At 35.8% G+C, this 17,234-nt stretch overlaps 1 protein-coding gene across 2 annotated transcripts in view; it reads right to left on the minus strand.

The window, feature by feature from the left end:
* LOC145688348 (protein Wnt-16-like) overlaps positions 1 to 17,234 on the minus strand; it is a 320,140-nt gene that overhangs the window by 38,906 nt on the left and 264,000 nt on the right. For both annotated transcript variants that reach the window (XM_081762490.1, XM_081762489.1), the window contains exons 3-4: positions 16,243 to 16,399; positions 6,844 to 6,970 (exon numbers count right to left, since the gene is read on the minus strand). In XM_081762490.1, coding sequence (XP_081618616.1) covers positions 6,844 to 6,970; positions 16,243 to 16,399 — 284 coding nt within the window. The remainder of the gene's footprint in view (positions 1 to 6,843; positions 6,971 to 16,242; positions 16,400 to 17,234) is intronic.

Consider the following 17,234-nt stretch of genomic DNA (forward strand, 5'->3'; position numbering starts at 1 on the left):
CTTCGAGGGAGCCTCACTTTCTCTGTATTTATTTCTTTGATGAGTCCCAACTTTATTTGGCAAGCGTTCTTGTAAAGCCTCCCGACATGCTTGTGCGTTTCATTTTGTTACTCCTACTGCACAGTTGTAAACAATCAAAGCTAAAGAAGTGTCTTCCTATTTCTCATGTCGTTTTATTTTCCATATGAATAGTATTCCAGCAGTAGTGTTCCATGTGCCAAATTGGTTCATTTTCGTCGTGTCTTGGCATGTGCACTGGAGTGTAAGATACGAATTTCTGGAGGTATTTCCCTATATTTCGAGTACGTCATATGCCGCAGAAGACGTGGGACATGATACAAGTTTGTTATTTTTAAGATCTATCAGAATTTGAACCATGGATTAAGATATTTCTTTTCATATGTGACGACTGTGGGACAATGTCCCAAACAAAGAGGGACATTGATACAATCGTGTTCTAGTTACGTTCTACCAAAAATGCACCAGGAGTAATAGCAGAATGTACAACGTTATTTTCCCAGTTTTTCCGTGTTGGACCGTGTCCCAGCAGTAATGGGACATGTTGACATTTGTCCATTAGCTACATGTTGATATCAATACACACATTCGCCACATTTCAATATCTATCATGCGATCTCACTAGTGACATTCCTTTAGTTTACCCAGTTTCTTTGTGAGTCCCCTTGCACAATTTCAACTTGGCCTCAGTTGTTGCATCCTTATCGATATGCAACCGTCCAGATCATATTGCATCGGATTGATGGAATATTATTGGTGAATTGGCAATGGCTTTCATATTCTTGATGCTATTCCTTACATTTCCGACGCTTTGAACTCACATTTACTTAGTATGAGTGCATTCCTGGGCATTTTTCGTTAAGTGTTTCCAAACATGTGAATCACGCTGCTTCATCTGTTGTGCTCTATCGACACTCCAGATGTCTTTCTAGAGCATTTGAGTACAAATTCGCTACACTTAATACTCAGAACGTCACTGTTGGCCAGCATCCGTACCTGGCGATTATGCAACCACACACAACGGGCATAAAGGTGTCCGCCATTTTGTATTTGTTCCAGATATCGACTTAATACAAACGAATTATTGTTACCTGGTAGAAATCCCATCAATTCATATCCATTTAGACCAATTTTCATTTGGCAGATTATCCGGGAATCCCTATGTTCCTTTGGGGAATCCCTTGCGCGTGCATGGTAGGATTGTGAAACATGCAAAATTCAATACAGCAGGTATGACTTCTTCTGTGAATTTTTTACCCGCTCTTTTTATGTTGGATAGTTTCCGAACTATTGGCGTCCGAAAGTCACTTTCCCACGCTTTCGGCACCTTGTAGATCCGAAGCTATGTCCGATAGCTGAAAGTTCAAGAGAACTTTTTTTCTTGTCTCAGTGGCAGGAGTCACTTCCCAAGAGTTGTAACACTTATTTTGCAACACCCGATATATATATATATATATATATATATATATATATATATATATATATATATATATATATATATATATATATATATATATATATGGTGATTCCTGACACCAAGATAAGACAAAAAGCATAGACTAATGTGGGTGCACAAATGCTTTCTTTCGGAGTTACAGGCTGCCGAAAACATGAAAAAAAAACTATGAAAACATAGATCCAAAACTATGGGTCCTACAGTAGTCGGGCCAAGACTTCACTTAGGAACTAATATGTGCGCTATCCAAAAATACATGTTTCAGAATCCTATACTCGCGCAACAATTTTTATAGAGGGAGTTTGGCTACGGGCATTTAATTTGAAATACTCACCAACTACCTCTATAAAAATTGTTGCGGAAGTACCGCAGGATTTTGAAACTTGGATATTTGGATAGGGCACATACTATATACTTATATACTTTTTGTATAGTTTTTGGTCTATACTTTTTGTCTTATCTTGGTGTCAGGAATCACCTCCCAACCGTTGTCGGTGTTGTTTTGAAACACCCTATAGGCCAATGTATAATTTCAACCTTAAATCATTTGCCTCCCGAAATGGGAATAGGATCTATTGAGATGTGATTTAATTGAATCTGACGCTTGCGACCTGCTACAATTGCGATCATGTAAAAACCCCGGATAATTATGATCACATGCGAGAATAGGAGCTATCTTGTAAGTCTACATTAAATTTAGATTAATATTATAAGCTATCGAGGCTAAATACTAGCCGAAGATGGTTGCCTGAGAAAATAACATACATGGCGGTGTATGTCAAACCGATACACAGCTAAGATTACGACAACGAAATATTATTTGAGAATTTTTCTTACAAAACCGAATGACTGCACTTTGGAACAACCATGAATTGGTGGCCAATAGGGTCGTCAAACGGTTTACAACGTGTCCAAGAACTGAAATAAGCAATTTACACAAGTTATACTATTCATGTTGGATTCGAAAACATCATGGATGAAACGAATATATTTCCAGAGTGAAAGCTAGTAATTCGTCCACAACGAAGCTCCTGCTAATGGAAAGTTACTGTTGCTGCCAGCGGAGACACATGATCCGATCTGAATATCTAAGATGTGATTTTCTGCCTCAAGTTGCAAGCAGGAAACACGAAAGTGAATTTATTAAAATGGAAGTTAACCTAAAAGGCATCGAAAGAAGGAAACGATACATACAGATGTATAAGAGGATTGAGAGAATCGTTCAAAAATACCAAGTTTCCGGTGATTTCAGAAAATAGATGATAGCTCTGGCCTAGCTTGAATAGCTGGATTAGTGCACAATTTCCGGTGAAACGGACAACACATAGTGATACTGATATCGCATTGTTCATATTTTGTATATAATAATAGGACAAGATAAGCAATTATTAAATAAAGATCGCGAAATCAAGTTCAACAACCCTGATTTTAAACACATCACTATAGTTGCGCATTAGTTCTTAGTTTCGACTATTTTGCCAGTCTCAGGCTTAGAAAAGAATGAAAAACTGTATAATAATAATAATAATAATAATAATAATAATAATAATAATAATAATAATAATAATAATAATAATAATAAGAAGAAGAAGAAGAAGAAGAAGAAGAAGAAGCCGAGATGAACCGAACTCAGAAGCTCACAACGTGCAAAACTATCGAACACAAACTCCGTTGCCAACTCGAACCTGTCCCTAAATGGGCTCGGCCACACAGCAAGGCCACCAAATATACAGTAATCTTTATTCTTCAGACGATGAACTATTTGTCCACTAAGTTACATTCAGATGTGGCCAGCAGTTAACGAGATAAAAGTACCACATACACAGTAAGCCGACTCTGTCGCTGCCCGAGCTTGGCCACCAAATGCAGCTGGGTCATTCCATGTCAGACCACCTAATTTTAAAACATGACCGTGCTTCAATGTGTCATATTCTTTTCAATTATTTTTTCATACATTAATACCAACAAAATTATGCTAAATTATCTTTTTCCGATTTTTTGGATGAGAAATGGACCGGGGACAAATTTTTGAAAAATGTGATTTTTGCTTCATTATCACTTTTTGACACAGCATCATGGAACTAAATTACCATAGCTTCCTTATTTTTGAAGTTATTGGGCTCATCCAGTGTCAAATGAAAGCTTAATTTTTGCTATTTCAGCAGATCTTAAGTAACCTTGCAAAAAGTTACACTGTCAAACATTAATGGACATACAAAACAAATTTTAGGCATTTTCGCAAATTCTGCCGTTGCTCAAAAGTTACAACTATGAAACTTTTGAAACTTTTTTGTACATTCATCTTAACAGTACATGGTATGTTTAAAAAATAAAGAAGGTGTTTTTTTTTTGAATTTTTGTAATTATTATTTTTTATGTACGGAAATATACAGTTTTAGGTTTTGTTACAAATTGTGTCATTGCTCATAAGTTACAGCTATGACACTATTGAAGCTTCTTTTTATAAAATCATTTTATCACATATATGATATGGTTAAAAAAGTGTGCTTTTGGTAATTTTGCAATTATTATTATTATTATTATTATTATTATTATTATTATTATTATTATTATTATTATTATTATTATTATTATTATTATTTGTGTTTTAAATATACAGAAATATACAGATTTACTGTTGTTAACAGATTATGCCTTTCCTCTGAAGTAGTGATGGTCAATTCTGGAATTTTTACTTTCCAGATTTCGGAAAGTAAAATCGCACTAAATATATTGATCTTTATTCCTTATACCATGAGTTAATTGCCCACCAAATTGTTTTAAATGCGACCTTTAGTTACCGAGAAATAAAATACTTCATATGAACACACAATCACCTGTAGCGAAACTATAAACTCCCATATGCTTACGCCTGGAGCTAATACTACTACTACTAAGTGCATTCAATAAGTCTTGCACAGATGGGTATACCTTTTTTATAAGCGGAACTTGATGATGAAATTTTGAATGAACATACTTTGATCCTTTGGCTTCAAACTGGAAATAAGTTTTGTTCTGTATTGTTCACAAGTAAACCACAATGAACACAAATATATATCAGGAAAAGACAACGGTCGGTAATCGAATTGCTGTTCAAAACCAGTGATGAATCAGCCACATCAATTCATCGGAAGTTGTTTCCAGTTTATGGGGATCACACGTTGGATCGCACCAGTATCCAACGTTGGTTTCAGCGGTAAAAAAAAAAATATAGACTTTCCAGACCAGGCCAGAAAATTACGAACTCTTTTCTATGGGATCAGTATGGTGTCATTTTTATATACTTTTTTGCAATATGGTTCCACAGTTAACAAGGAGCGTTAGTGTTTGTTACTGGATTAGGTACGACGAGCTATAAAAACCAAGAGACTGGAGCTGCAAGGTAAAGTTGTCAAACTTCATCATGGCAATGCCAAGTTCCACACAGATGATAACACAACAGAAAATCATGAAAATTGGATGGGAAGTTGTCACTCAGCCTCCCTATAGTTCGGACTTTGCTCCTTCGGGTTTCTTCCTCTTCGGTCACCTGAATGCCCATCTACGAGGGAAAATGTTCGGCAGTGACAAGGTCCTCACTTCTCATGTAAAACAATGGTGTCAATGTCAGCCATCTGAATCTTACCGAAGTGCACCCAAAGCATGGAATAAACGTTGGATGATATGCGTTACAGCAGATGGAAACTGCATTGAATGATACTGTCTTCTAGTCAAAGGTGCACAGTATATTCACATAAAATTTCATTAACATATTACAACAATATTATAACCCACGGTGCAAAATTTAATGAACGACCGTTGTATTATTACTACTACTACTACCACCACCATTAATAATCAAAATATTAATAATTTCATAATATTTTGACACTTTCAGTTGATCATGATTGTCACTGGGGTCTCCAGATTAAGATGGACTAGTTCCTTGTTGATCGCAAATGACACAAGTTACAATTGTCGCGACACCCTATTTCATCAATGACTAGCATGTGGAGTAGAATCGATAGCGCACTAAAAGTTAAGTGGCCAGTATTAAAATAATTATAATAATAATAAAATTAAAATAAAAACTCAATATAGGGAATACGAAAAAATGAAATAACGTATACTGTTTTCCTCAATACTCAATACTCAACCATTAAACCTCAATACTCAATATATTTTTATCAATAACTAATATATGGCTCGAGAAAGGGGGACATACTTGAGAAAAAAAGAAAAAGAAATGGATTTAAAATTTTACTTGAGTACAGGAGTGAGATGTCCATTCAATTCATGCAAATTTCTTTCCTGATCTCTAGTGTTAAAATATTGCAACAAATATTACATTAACTATAGAACATAATATGGAGATTCATTTAAACTGATAAGTGGGAAAAAAGCAAGTCTATGTGGTCTTTTTCCCAGCCATCGCCTTAGTGTTTAACTTTTGACTTGCTTGCAGTTTAGCGAATTCTAAGTTTATCGGGTTTTGACAGGTGTTTAATCAATAAGCTAGCGAAAATTGATCAATTCTTTTCTCTTTCATTGGTTTTCTTCATATATATATATATATATATATATATATATATATATATATATATATATATATATATATATATATATATATATATATTTCTAGGTGGTACCCCTATTAAAAATTCTCATATCTACAGGCCGCTCACTGCACCTTAAGGCAAGTACACACACGAGTTTGCCAAACTTAAGGGGTAGTTGAATGCAAAAAAAAGAAAGAAAAACACTGAGGGTATAACCACAAAACCTATACCTGAAGTTGGAACCAAAACAAAATATATATAGAAAAGGTCGTGAGGGATAGCCTTAAATTTAAAGCTATACTTTCTTGAAATTCTGATCGAAGTAGTAATGTAAGGTACTTTCAAGCACCCATATCAGTTGGCAGAAACTTCAATTTTAAAACTGTTTAAATAAATTAAATTGTATTAAGGAAAATTATTTTCAAATGGTTGATGATACGAATTACGACTAAGGTGTCATTATGAATGCATTGCAAACTTCTTGAAAGTTTATCTAAACAAAAGAAAAAATCTAATTAGTAATGGAATTTATTGATACTTTGACTTGCTTGAAAAGTTTAAGAAAGAATGTTTGTAGGTATTTTTAAAGAGTGAAAAACCTGTAGATAAGTAGACTTGATTGAATCCGAACTAAAAGTTGCAAACTCTTCCCAGTTAAAGATTAAAGTTATTTATTATTTAAAGCCACTTTCTCAACCAACGTAAGTTTTGCTCCTGAAATCAATAATATAGGATTTCATACATCTGAAGCCACAGAGTTAATTTTTCGCAGAAGAAAAAAGTGAATTAGTACTTGTTAATAAACATACACGCAAAAAAATATGAACATACCTGCCTTCCAGCCTCATTATTGTGAAGATTCATTCTGGAACGAATACTCCATGTTTTCTTATTTTTAACCTTCTCAGGAGCATCCACGAACCTTCGGGCAAATTGCACGCCGAATTGTAAGTTATCACTGAAAAAAAAAGACTTTATTTTTCTAATAGATATAACAGGAATTTTAACCCTTTCGTGCATGAATTATATTTTCATTGACATGTGATGATTTTTTTTTTACAAATTATTCTTGATGTACTATGACATGTAAAACCGAAAATTTTGAAATTTGATATTTTCTTAGTAGAATTTAATTATCTTTATTTGTCCACTTGAATGGACTTCATGCATTTTGGGTAAGATAATCATTTCTGAATTGTGACACATAAAGTTTGAAAAATTACACTAAAAATAAATGGAACAAACGTTATATTGTAGAAAATTTGCCAAAGTGATTTTGATACAAGTAATGAGTTAAAAATCAACACATTCAACAAAATCGTACATGTAACTACTACTCTATGCCCTTACCGAAATTTTCACCTCCAAGCTTTCGGCTTCGTGGGTATATATTGGTATATGTTACGTCTACCCTTGAATGGCATGATTTGCCCGTCAATGTATTCATACTCTTTATCATTCACAGCAAATTCGAATCTCTTCTTCAGTTTATTCAGTACATATCGTAACTTATAAAGTTTGTCGGTTCGCATCTCGGAGCTGTAAATTATCATAGAAATGAAGATATCTCCATATGAGGTCAAACCGGTTTACTAACATTACGTCAGCTACAACTTCACAACTTAAAACTTCGTCATAAAACCAATACTGTCGTGTTCCTTGCCATTTTGTTTCGCATACAGATTGTTCTGAAACAATGTTATCTGTAACTAACTTCGAAAACAAATTAATTTGTTCATTTTCTGTAATATTTACATTGTTATTTTTAAGAAATGGAGAAACATTCTGAGAAAACTTATTGTCATATTTTGACCACCTCACTTATGCTTGTTGTCGTCTTTGGTTGCTTCTATTCAGAGGAGGATATTTAGTTTCTTTTCCTTCATTCGCTTATGCTGATTCACTTCCGTCACCCTCAATATACCGAGTAATATATGTTCAAGGCAGTTTGTGTGTACAGGTCTACATGTTCCTGATTTCAGTTTGATTTCATGAAAGATGGTCTTTTTGGAAGATGTTCCGAACATACCAATTTTGTCTGCCATAACGTGTTGGAGTCAAGTGTGGTGACATCAACTGGAAATCGAACCCAGATTTCGCACATATATTAGTCAGAAGTCTTGAAGAGGCTCATTGGTTGCTATAGAGGCTCCAATTATATTTTTGTGAGTGGCAAGCACCACTCTTTGCAAAACCAATCATATCTTCAATAGATGCATGAAATCCACTACAGTGGACAGAATTTTGCAGACAAATGTGCTTCAAGTGCATGCTGTCCATTGTATGGGACATGTATGTTTGAATGATTTTTGTCGACACAAGAACAAAAAAAAAAAAAAAAAAAGATAACATCATGATGTCAGCTTGTTCCAGACATTGCAACAAAGAAAAGAAAAAAATATGACTTGATTGGCACACCCTCCATAGAAGATGTCAGCAGATATTTCAGAAGAACTTTCCACGCCTCTTTCTTGCCTGTTTCAAGTATGCACCGACGACATTACACCCCTGCTTTCAGAGTTTCACGCTTGATGGCAGAAAAATTCAGATCGTCAGACCATCCAGATAACTTCTACTGAAAAAGAATGTATTTGGGTTGCGGGTAGAGAGTTCCGACATAACACAATCGTAACCAATCAGCAGTGTCCACCACTCCAGTGGACGTTATGCACGAAAGGGTTAATTGTTGAATATTAATAATCTCTCATATATATATATATATATATATATATATATATATATATATATATATATATATATATATATATATATATATATATATATATATATACTGGATTTGGTGGCATAAACTAAAAGAAAATAATTGTGGTTGAATTGGATTTCTTTCTAAATTACTATTTTAATTAATTTTTTATTGAACTAAAAGAATCACTGGTTCTACAGCACAAATAGTTATGATCAACCAGATTGCGTACATTCAACAAGGCCACGTTTGATCAACAAATAGACTGAATAATATTTTTGCCCTTATAGGTCGAAGTTCACTATTTCTTTATTTAAGTCCCGAATTGCCAAGTGATGCTGGGCTAATGCTGACAATTGAGTACCGCACCGGGAATCGAACCCAAGATAACGTGCACCAGAAAATTATTAGACTCACGCTCGAAAAATGCAAAGTTGATGTAGGAGTCCTAATTTCAAAGTTCTAGAACATTTAACTTAATGGTTAAACCACCAATATAGAATCCTTCATTTGTTTACTGTACAGTTGAAGTGGTATATCACCGTTGAACAGTAAATGACATTAGTGAGGGGTGAAATTCTGAAAGTGGTGTTTCAGTTGTAAGTAGCTATTGTGCTTCCTATCAACAAGGTACAGTCTGAAGTGTTGCGGTTGCTGTCGGAAGAAGTTAACGACATTCAAATCGTTCAGCAGTTCAAATGGGCCAGTTTACAATGATCGTGACGTGTTTCGTGTATCAATCTTCTATTCTGTGAAGTCCTGTAATTGAATCACTATGGGAAAAGCAAAAAACCTTTCTCTGCGTAAAATGGAAGTTAACAAAATACTTCTGGTGGAAATAAGATATACATGGCGATACATTGCTAGTAGAGTCGGGATAGAACAAAAATCTGTGAGTAGAATCTCTGTTGAAATGAACAAGAGCCAAAATTGGATTGGGAAGTGTGGGCGAAAACCAAAGCTATCGCTAAGAGGTATCAGAAAACTAAAAAGATTGACTCTGCGAAACAGAAGTGCAACTTCTGATAGACTTAACCCTTATCCGGGCAAGACATTTTTGTAACGTAAACGGGCAACCGGGGCCTGTGAGGCCCAGTATATGTTTTATGTGCAGAATATACAAAATCAATGCCTATTGTCACTTACTGTCCAGACTAGTCTAGAATGTACCGGTATATATTTTTGTCAAGTAGCGAAACTTCGTGTCACGCTTTTGTAAGCCGACCAAGCAGAATAGCAAATCCGGTCCAGACATTTTTGTAACGTAAACGGGCAACCGGGGCCTGTCAGGCCCAGTATATATTTTAAGTGCAGAACACTCAAAATTCAATGTCTGTTGCCGCATACTGTTCCGACTAAAGGTTACAATAGTCACGTGTTCAATATATAATTATGTGACAATTTGATCTAATATTTGACAGGAATTTCACTAAAGTTATACGGGGTCTCCTAGGCCCCGGTTGCCCGGTTACGTCAGGAAAAGATTTTCAAATTAAAAAAAAAAAAAGCTTTACCAACTCGATATGTTCATGATTTTAACTTCGACGAAAGATAGAAGAATTCAGTATTTTATGTCTTCGAAATATGTATGGTTATTGAGAAATTTTAGAAAAATGAAGCTACTGGGCCTGGGAGGCCCCGGTTGCTCGGATAAGGGTTAAGCATAAAAATGGCTGAGTATGGCGCAGACATTTGGCCTGAAGGTGTTCGAAGGATTCTCTGTGCCGAGGGAGTGAAAGCACGCGGTGAAGAAAGAGTCTACTGCAATCATGGCAAAGATGCGCCTCGAATGGGCACGAGGCCTAGAGTATTGGACTGCTGGCGATTGAAGAATAGTGTGTTTCAGTGATTACTCATGTGTTTTCATGTCTGATGAATGTTCACAATATGTGCGACGTCGATCTGGGAGGAATTCAAGTTGGAACGTCTTTAATAAACCGTGAAGCAACCTACTTCAGTCAGATCCCTGTCTTTGGGCCTGGTAGACTGTATATAGTAGAGAGGACAATGAAGCACGACCAATACCTACAAGTTCTTCAAGAACTGCTTTCCCAGACTGTACTCTGGTTTGATGACGTACAATTCATCTTTATGCGTGATGGAGCCCCATGTCACCGTGCCAAAGCTGTGACAAAGTTCTTCGAGGACAACGAGATTAGTATTCTTCCGTTGCCAGACACTAGTCCCGATATTAACCGATTGAAAACCTTTGGAGCTTCATGAAGGAAAAGCTAGAGAAGAAGCACATTAGAACCAATCATCAAATGATCGAGGAAATCAATAATTTGTGGTTTCGTGGTGCTGAATTGAAGGCAAACTCGTACATAGGATGCCACAAAGGATAAAAGACGTAATAAAGAATAAGGGATTTCATAAGAAATATTAATCTTTGACCGAGAGATAATTTTCTCAATCATCCGCACAAGGCTTCCCAAAATGGAAATTATCAGTATATTATTTGTTGGCTATGTTAAAATCAGTAACATTTAGAGTGGCATTGGTCAAAATATGACGACGACGGAGAAAACGACATGGGATTATCTGACAGTTTGGAAAAGAGGTACAGCCCAGGTTGAGGCAGATGTTTTTCTTTCTTTTCCTTCCGATTTCTTGGTTTTAATGTGCTGCATTATTCTTTAGAAGAGTTACGTTTTCTTTACATTGGATGCGTTTTTAAAAGTAAACTTAGAATGTAAACATGAATCACGTTTCTTTCAAGTGGACAAAATACTATGTGCTTTTAATGTACTGCAAATTAGACACGATTTTTGTTTCCGACATTCATTCTCCCAGTTAGTAACACTTGATTGAGAGCTTTCTGTTGCACTTCTTTTACTATTACGACTATGACAAATATTATTACGTATAGTTTATTATTTGAAGTCCTAATTAGAGTTTGAAGTCAGGTATAGCAGTGAAGGAATCGTGACTCGGACAGATCCTTGCCATCTGCAGTGGCGGATTCAGGCATCTTGCGGCCCTAAATAGTTTATGGTCGGAGGCCTCTCACTCGCGAATACACACTCTATGATAAGCTGTCCACTAACGAGATCGTCCTGACATGTCTTTGATAGTTTTGCTTTATTCACAGACTGTTTTTGGTATATAAAGGAATTATTGGGATGAGCAGTTTAGTAGGTGACATTATGCAATGCTTTCTAACCAGTGTCGATTGTGAATTATGAAGTTGTTTTGACGTAAAATTCAGGATTGTCACTGAAGAGCACTGCTAGCCAAACCGTCGATCGCGAGGTACTAGCAGAGATGGAGTGGGCCAGTGGGTCATGGGTCAAGTGAATCAGGTGAGTCAAGATTTGTCAGTGAATCAGTGGGTCGTGGGTTAACAGGATGTGACCCACTCCGACCCAGCACCCACTGTAATCCACTGATTCACTCTTACCCACCGACTTACTACCACCCACTCTACTCAGTGCATTGTAGACAGCATCTTCTGAACACTGGTGGATTTGTCTACGTTTTACTTTGAAGGACTACATTTTTCTTTTCTTTTGATTTGTTTCTATTCACTTACCTGAGATGAGAATATGTAAGTGAAAAAAGAACTTCAGGCACTTTTGGCTATTAACAGTTGTAATTGTAATAATAGCAATAGGACTTACTACTCCGCTTTCGAGAGACAGTCGAATTTTACTTATTTATTTATTTTATTATTATTATTATTATTATTATTATTATTATTATTATTATTATTATTATTATTATTATTATTATTATTATTATTATTATTATTATTATTTTTACATTGGGCTACCTTACCTTGATTTGAGACTTTTAAATTTCATCCTATTTTCCACTGAAAAGTGTCTGTAGTTCAACAAGGAAATAATTATATATAATAACTAAATCAAAACCCATCGTAATATGGTGCATGACAAACACATTACCATTTTCTGTCTTAATGGTTAGATTCACAGTTACTGTAACAGAGAGGCGCTTGGGTGGTTGACCGTAGAAATTCAAACTCCGATGAGTGATAACTTTACAGTTTTGTTCTATTACAAGTGTAAACTCTTCATTCACTTGAGAGGAGGGTGCGGATCATAGATCAGAATTGATGACGATGGGTTTTGGTGGGTCAGTGGGTGATGGTGAGTCGGAGTGGATCACAGTGGCTCATGATGGGTCAGAGTGGGTCACGGTGGGTGGTGAATTTGGTTGGTTGTGGGTCTAATGGGTTGTAGGTCATTGTAGGCGGTAAGTTAGTGGGTCATTGGTCAAGTTTGTATTTACCCACGCCACTCTGGCAACTAGTATCTTGCGGGGACGTTTTCGATAGATTGCGTTAATGCTCCATTTGGCTAATCTTGATCTGTATTTGTTACATATTGTTATATTTTAATTTCAGTTTATTTTTGTTATATGCAGTTTAATTAAAATTGATTTCATATTTACCAGAAATTTAAATTTGTAGACAATACACATGTGTAACATTTTTTAAAAAACTTGGTAGTTGTTTTGGTTGGTAACTCACAGCAGGATTTAGAAATGGTACGGTAACTCAGAAGCTTTATAAGTACTATAAATATACCACATTGACTTGACTCCTATTCTTCCGTTTCAGGAGCTGCTATCGGCTGAAGGAATTCCACTCTCTTTCGCTAAGGCTCTCTCGCTTAGCAGCTGCTGAACCCTTATTGGCTCAACGCGTGGGTGTGTCGGGGTGTGAGCTTTAGTTCGCATTTTTGCCACGACTCAAGACATTTTGGCAGCACAATACCACTACTGTAAAGTAATAACAAAACTATCAAACTAAACAAAACGTAAAACGGTTACGTTAATATTTTTTTAAAATCTGTTTCAAATGTTGATTTTCTCTTTCTTTTGCGGTCCCTCTGAGTTCTGCGGCCCTAATCAGCTTGTAACCCGGATACCTCGAAAAGACGTCATATCATGGGGAGTATCATTGACGCTGTTAAGGTAATTCTAACAAAGACAATTCCCTCCCCCTCCGTCTCTGTTCGTAAAATTTAATCGAACGACTCCGTATAACTTGCTGTTTGGAATACAGGCGCGCACCCAGAATTTTCTGTTGGGAGAGATCCAAGGTTGGGGGATCAAAACTAAAATACACAATGGCAGACACTAGCATTATTCTGCACTCGAAAGGATGACATGTAATTGTTAAGTACTGTCATCTATACAGTCAAAAAAATAAACAAAAAGATAGAACTAGATTGATATTTATAAGAAAAAAAAAAAGGTAGAGATGAAAATCTTTTAAGTTGCATCAATCATTTCTCTGCTAAACAATTTACTTGTATTAAGAAAGTATACAAATGTACACTAAATTAGGAAGTTTTGGGGGGGGGGGGTGTCCGGACCCGATTGACCCCCGCGTGGGTTCGCCCCCTGATAAGATGCCACTGGAGCCAAACAGATTATTCTTAATTCTCTCGTTTAGTCTGTATTCAAAAGCACTGCATTATTTTTCACATTAGAAGACAAACAATCAAGAAATTATATTTGAAATAGTCAAAATATGGTACTTTGATTAAGAAATGTTGCACCAGGAATCAAACCAGTTGAGTTGAATTGATTTTGAGTTTAACGTCCCGTTCAGCATCGAGGCGATAAGAGACGTGGACCTACTTATTAACGTAAAATCCGAACCACAGGAGAGGAATCAAACCAGTGAACACTTGAGCTCGAATAATGGACATAACTAATTCCCCTCTAAATTTGTGCACTAATGCTGTAAAGCCAATACCTCTGCTACTTTCGGGTCACCAAGTCTATCAAGATTAAGGATGTCCAAAATTTTTCGAAATCCGGATTCCGGGAAATTGATTTTCTGAAATCTGGAGTTTTCCCGAAAACCGGATTTTTCCGAAATCTGAAATTATTCCGAATTCTGGAATTTTCCAAAATCCGAATTTTTTCCGAATTCAGGATTTTTTCCGATTTTACTTTCCGCATTCCGGAAAATAATATTCGGGAATTGGCCATCCCTAGTCTGGATCATCAGGAGTGTCCAGGTCGGTCCTGATCAGATCAGATCTGAAAAGCGAGCCTCAAAGCTGGGTGACCCGAACATAAGCCGTGACCCAGGTGATCCAGTGGCCCATGTCATCACTGAGGTATAGCAGAATAATGAAAAGTGAAATGAAATCTTTAAGTTTTACGTCCCACGGTTATGCCGGTTAGGCTAAAGGAGACGGTGATGTTGAGAGATGAGTGAAATGGTGGAATGAATATAGTGGGAGGAAACGGGAGAACCCCGAGAAAACCCACGGACACGATGTTTGTCCACCATAAAGTCCACACGGCGCGAGCTGGGATCGAACAAGGGACCCCAAGCACCGGAGGTAGCAGAATAATGAGTGCAGGTAAGAAAGAATAGCACAAATAAAAATGGGTTGTGTAGGGTTCCCTCCTGGTTATATATAACTAGAACACGCTGCGTTTGAGAAGGGACATCTTGGTGATCGACTCTCAGTGAAAGCTTATGTGATTTGGGTCCTACGTTAAATTGTAGGTCTTAATTTTATATAGTGTTGGTGTGGAAATACCTGTACAATTTCAATATTTGGTTAACTTTCTCTATTAAATACTGAACATGTCTTCAAAAATTACTGCACATAAAGTAATCAAGAAGTGACAACATTAACTATTGTAAATCGGTCATTCTAATACGAATTAAATCTATAAGGAGCGAACGCTTTTTATTCTGTATACCTATGCTGTTTTGAATTATAGCCTACCTAGATAGCTTGTAGTATATACGTATGTGATAACTTAATTTTATTTTTTAATATTTTTTTTAAGACTTTATTTTGATATATGTCCGCCCCTCCCTCAGTCCGTATATAAGATAAATTAAATTGCAATTACGTGACGTTTGTGGAGGGCAAGTTCTTTACCAAATATTGCTATAGTGTGACTCCCATTATTATTATTATTATTATTATTATTATTATTATTATTATTATTATTATTATTATTATTATTATTATTATTATTATTATTATTATTATTATTTATTGATTTTTCCTTCACTCCAGGACGAAATTCTGGAAAATATCTTGCTTGTAACCAAAAAACACATTAGATAATTATCTCTTGTCAATATTTTCCACTGCAAGCAAGTAACATCATCTGTTTTAGAAAATAATTTGTGTTAGTAAAAAAAAAAAAAAATGCTATTGGAATTTCAATGATAATCTAACCGTGTACAGAAGTGATAAAAATACATGGTCACTGAAAGCTGAATTTCTCACCTATGTTAACATAGAAAATAATAATACTTTATTCTCTAAATAATTGAATAATTCCCACTGATAATGCAACTTACAGTTAGTAATGACAAAGAGCACATTGACTTCATTCTTTTCTTCTGCAATATTCCATACTGTAGTTGTAATTAATTTAGTTTCTGTATTTTTTTATTATAATTTTAAGGGCCCGAAATATATTTGTACAGGCGAGCATGCATAATTATCTTTATGTCACTGATAATATTGCTTACGTTTATAACACTAAACAAAGAAAGTTAAGTACGTGCTTACCTACAACCACCCCATCTCCACCCTTCAGGTGTTGACAACCCTTGTTTCGATGAATCACAGCTACATTCTGTTAAATTCCCTGAGCTGCATGCTTGCGTTACTGCATGAACAACTCCGGCACTTGTAACTGCATATATGAACGCCGTTTCTTTGCTCCCTACAGAGAAAAAATATAAAAAAAAAATATTAATTAATGTTCACTTATCTATAACAATATTCAAAAGATATTGGGTACATTATTATTTAGACTAACTGGATTTTTCTCAATTGCATTCTCATTGGTTAGAACGTGTTGCGGCAATGGTAGCTCAGTGGTAAAGCACTCATCTCTGGTATTAGTATTGTAGCTTCAACCCCAGAAGATGTAAGATTGTGTGGACGACATTGTGTCAACACAGGGTGTCTCAAAAGTCCCCTGACATAAGACAACTCTGTTAGTATCAGAGTTACAACAGAATGTAAGAGCGGAAACCGTCTCCAAATATAATGTTTTCAATCTAAAGTGAAGATTATTTTTAATCGGGAAAGCTATTTGGGCTGTACATTCTTTATGTGCCCAATGTTAAATGAAAAGGCAACGTTGCCATTTACTTGGACCCACAACATAAGTGAATGAAGTTACTGTATTTTTCACTAACGTATCAATGGCCAACTCCCATTTCAAACATGCACCTATTCACGTTAAGTTACGGGTCCAGGTAAACGGCAACGTTGCGTTTTCATTTAACATTGGACACATAAAGAGTGTACAGCCCAAATGGCTCGTCCGATTAAAAATATCCTTCACTTTAGATTGAAAACATCATATTTGGAGACGGTTTCTCCTCTTACATTTTGTTTTAACTGTAACAATAAAAGAGTTTCTCTACGTCAGGGGACTTTTGAGACACCCTGTACTTTTTCATGTTTCCACCGCTTCTTTCCATTGTCTTCAACCCAGCAATTACTTCCTCATCATTCATTTGCATTTATTGAACAATTTTATCATTTTA

Source organism: Thermobia domestica, chromosome 6, assembly GCF_964235325.1.
Source record: "Thermobia domestica chromosome 6, izTheDome1.hap1.1, whole genome shotgun sequence".
NCBI classification, from domain to species: Eukaryota; Metazoa; Arthropoda; class Insecta; order Zygentoma; family Lepismatidae; genus Thermobia; species Thermobia domestica.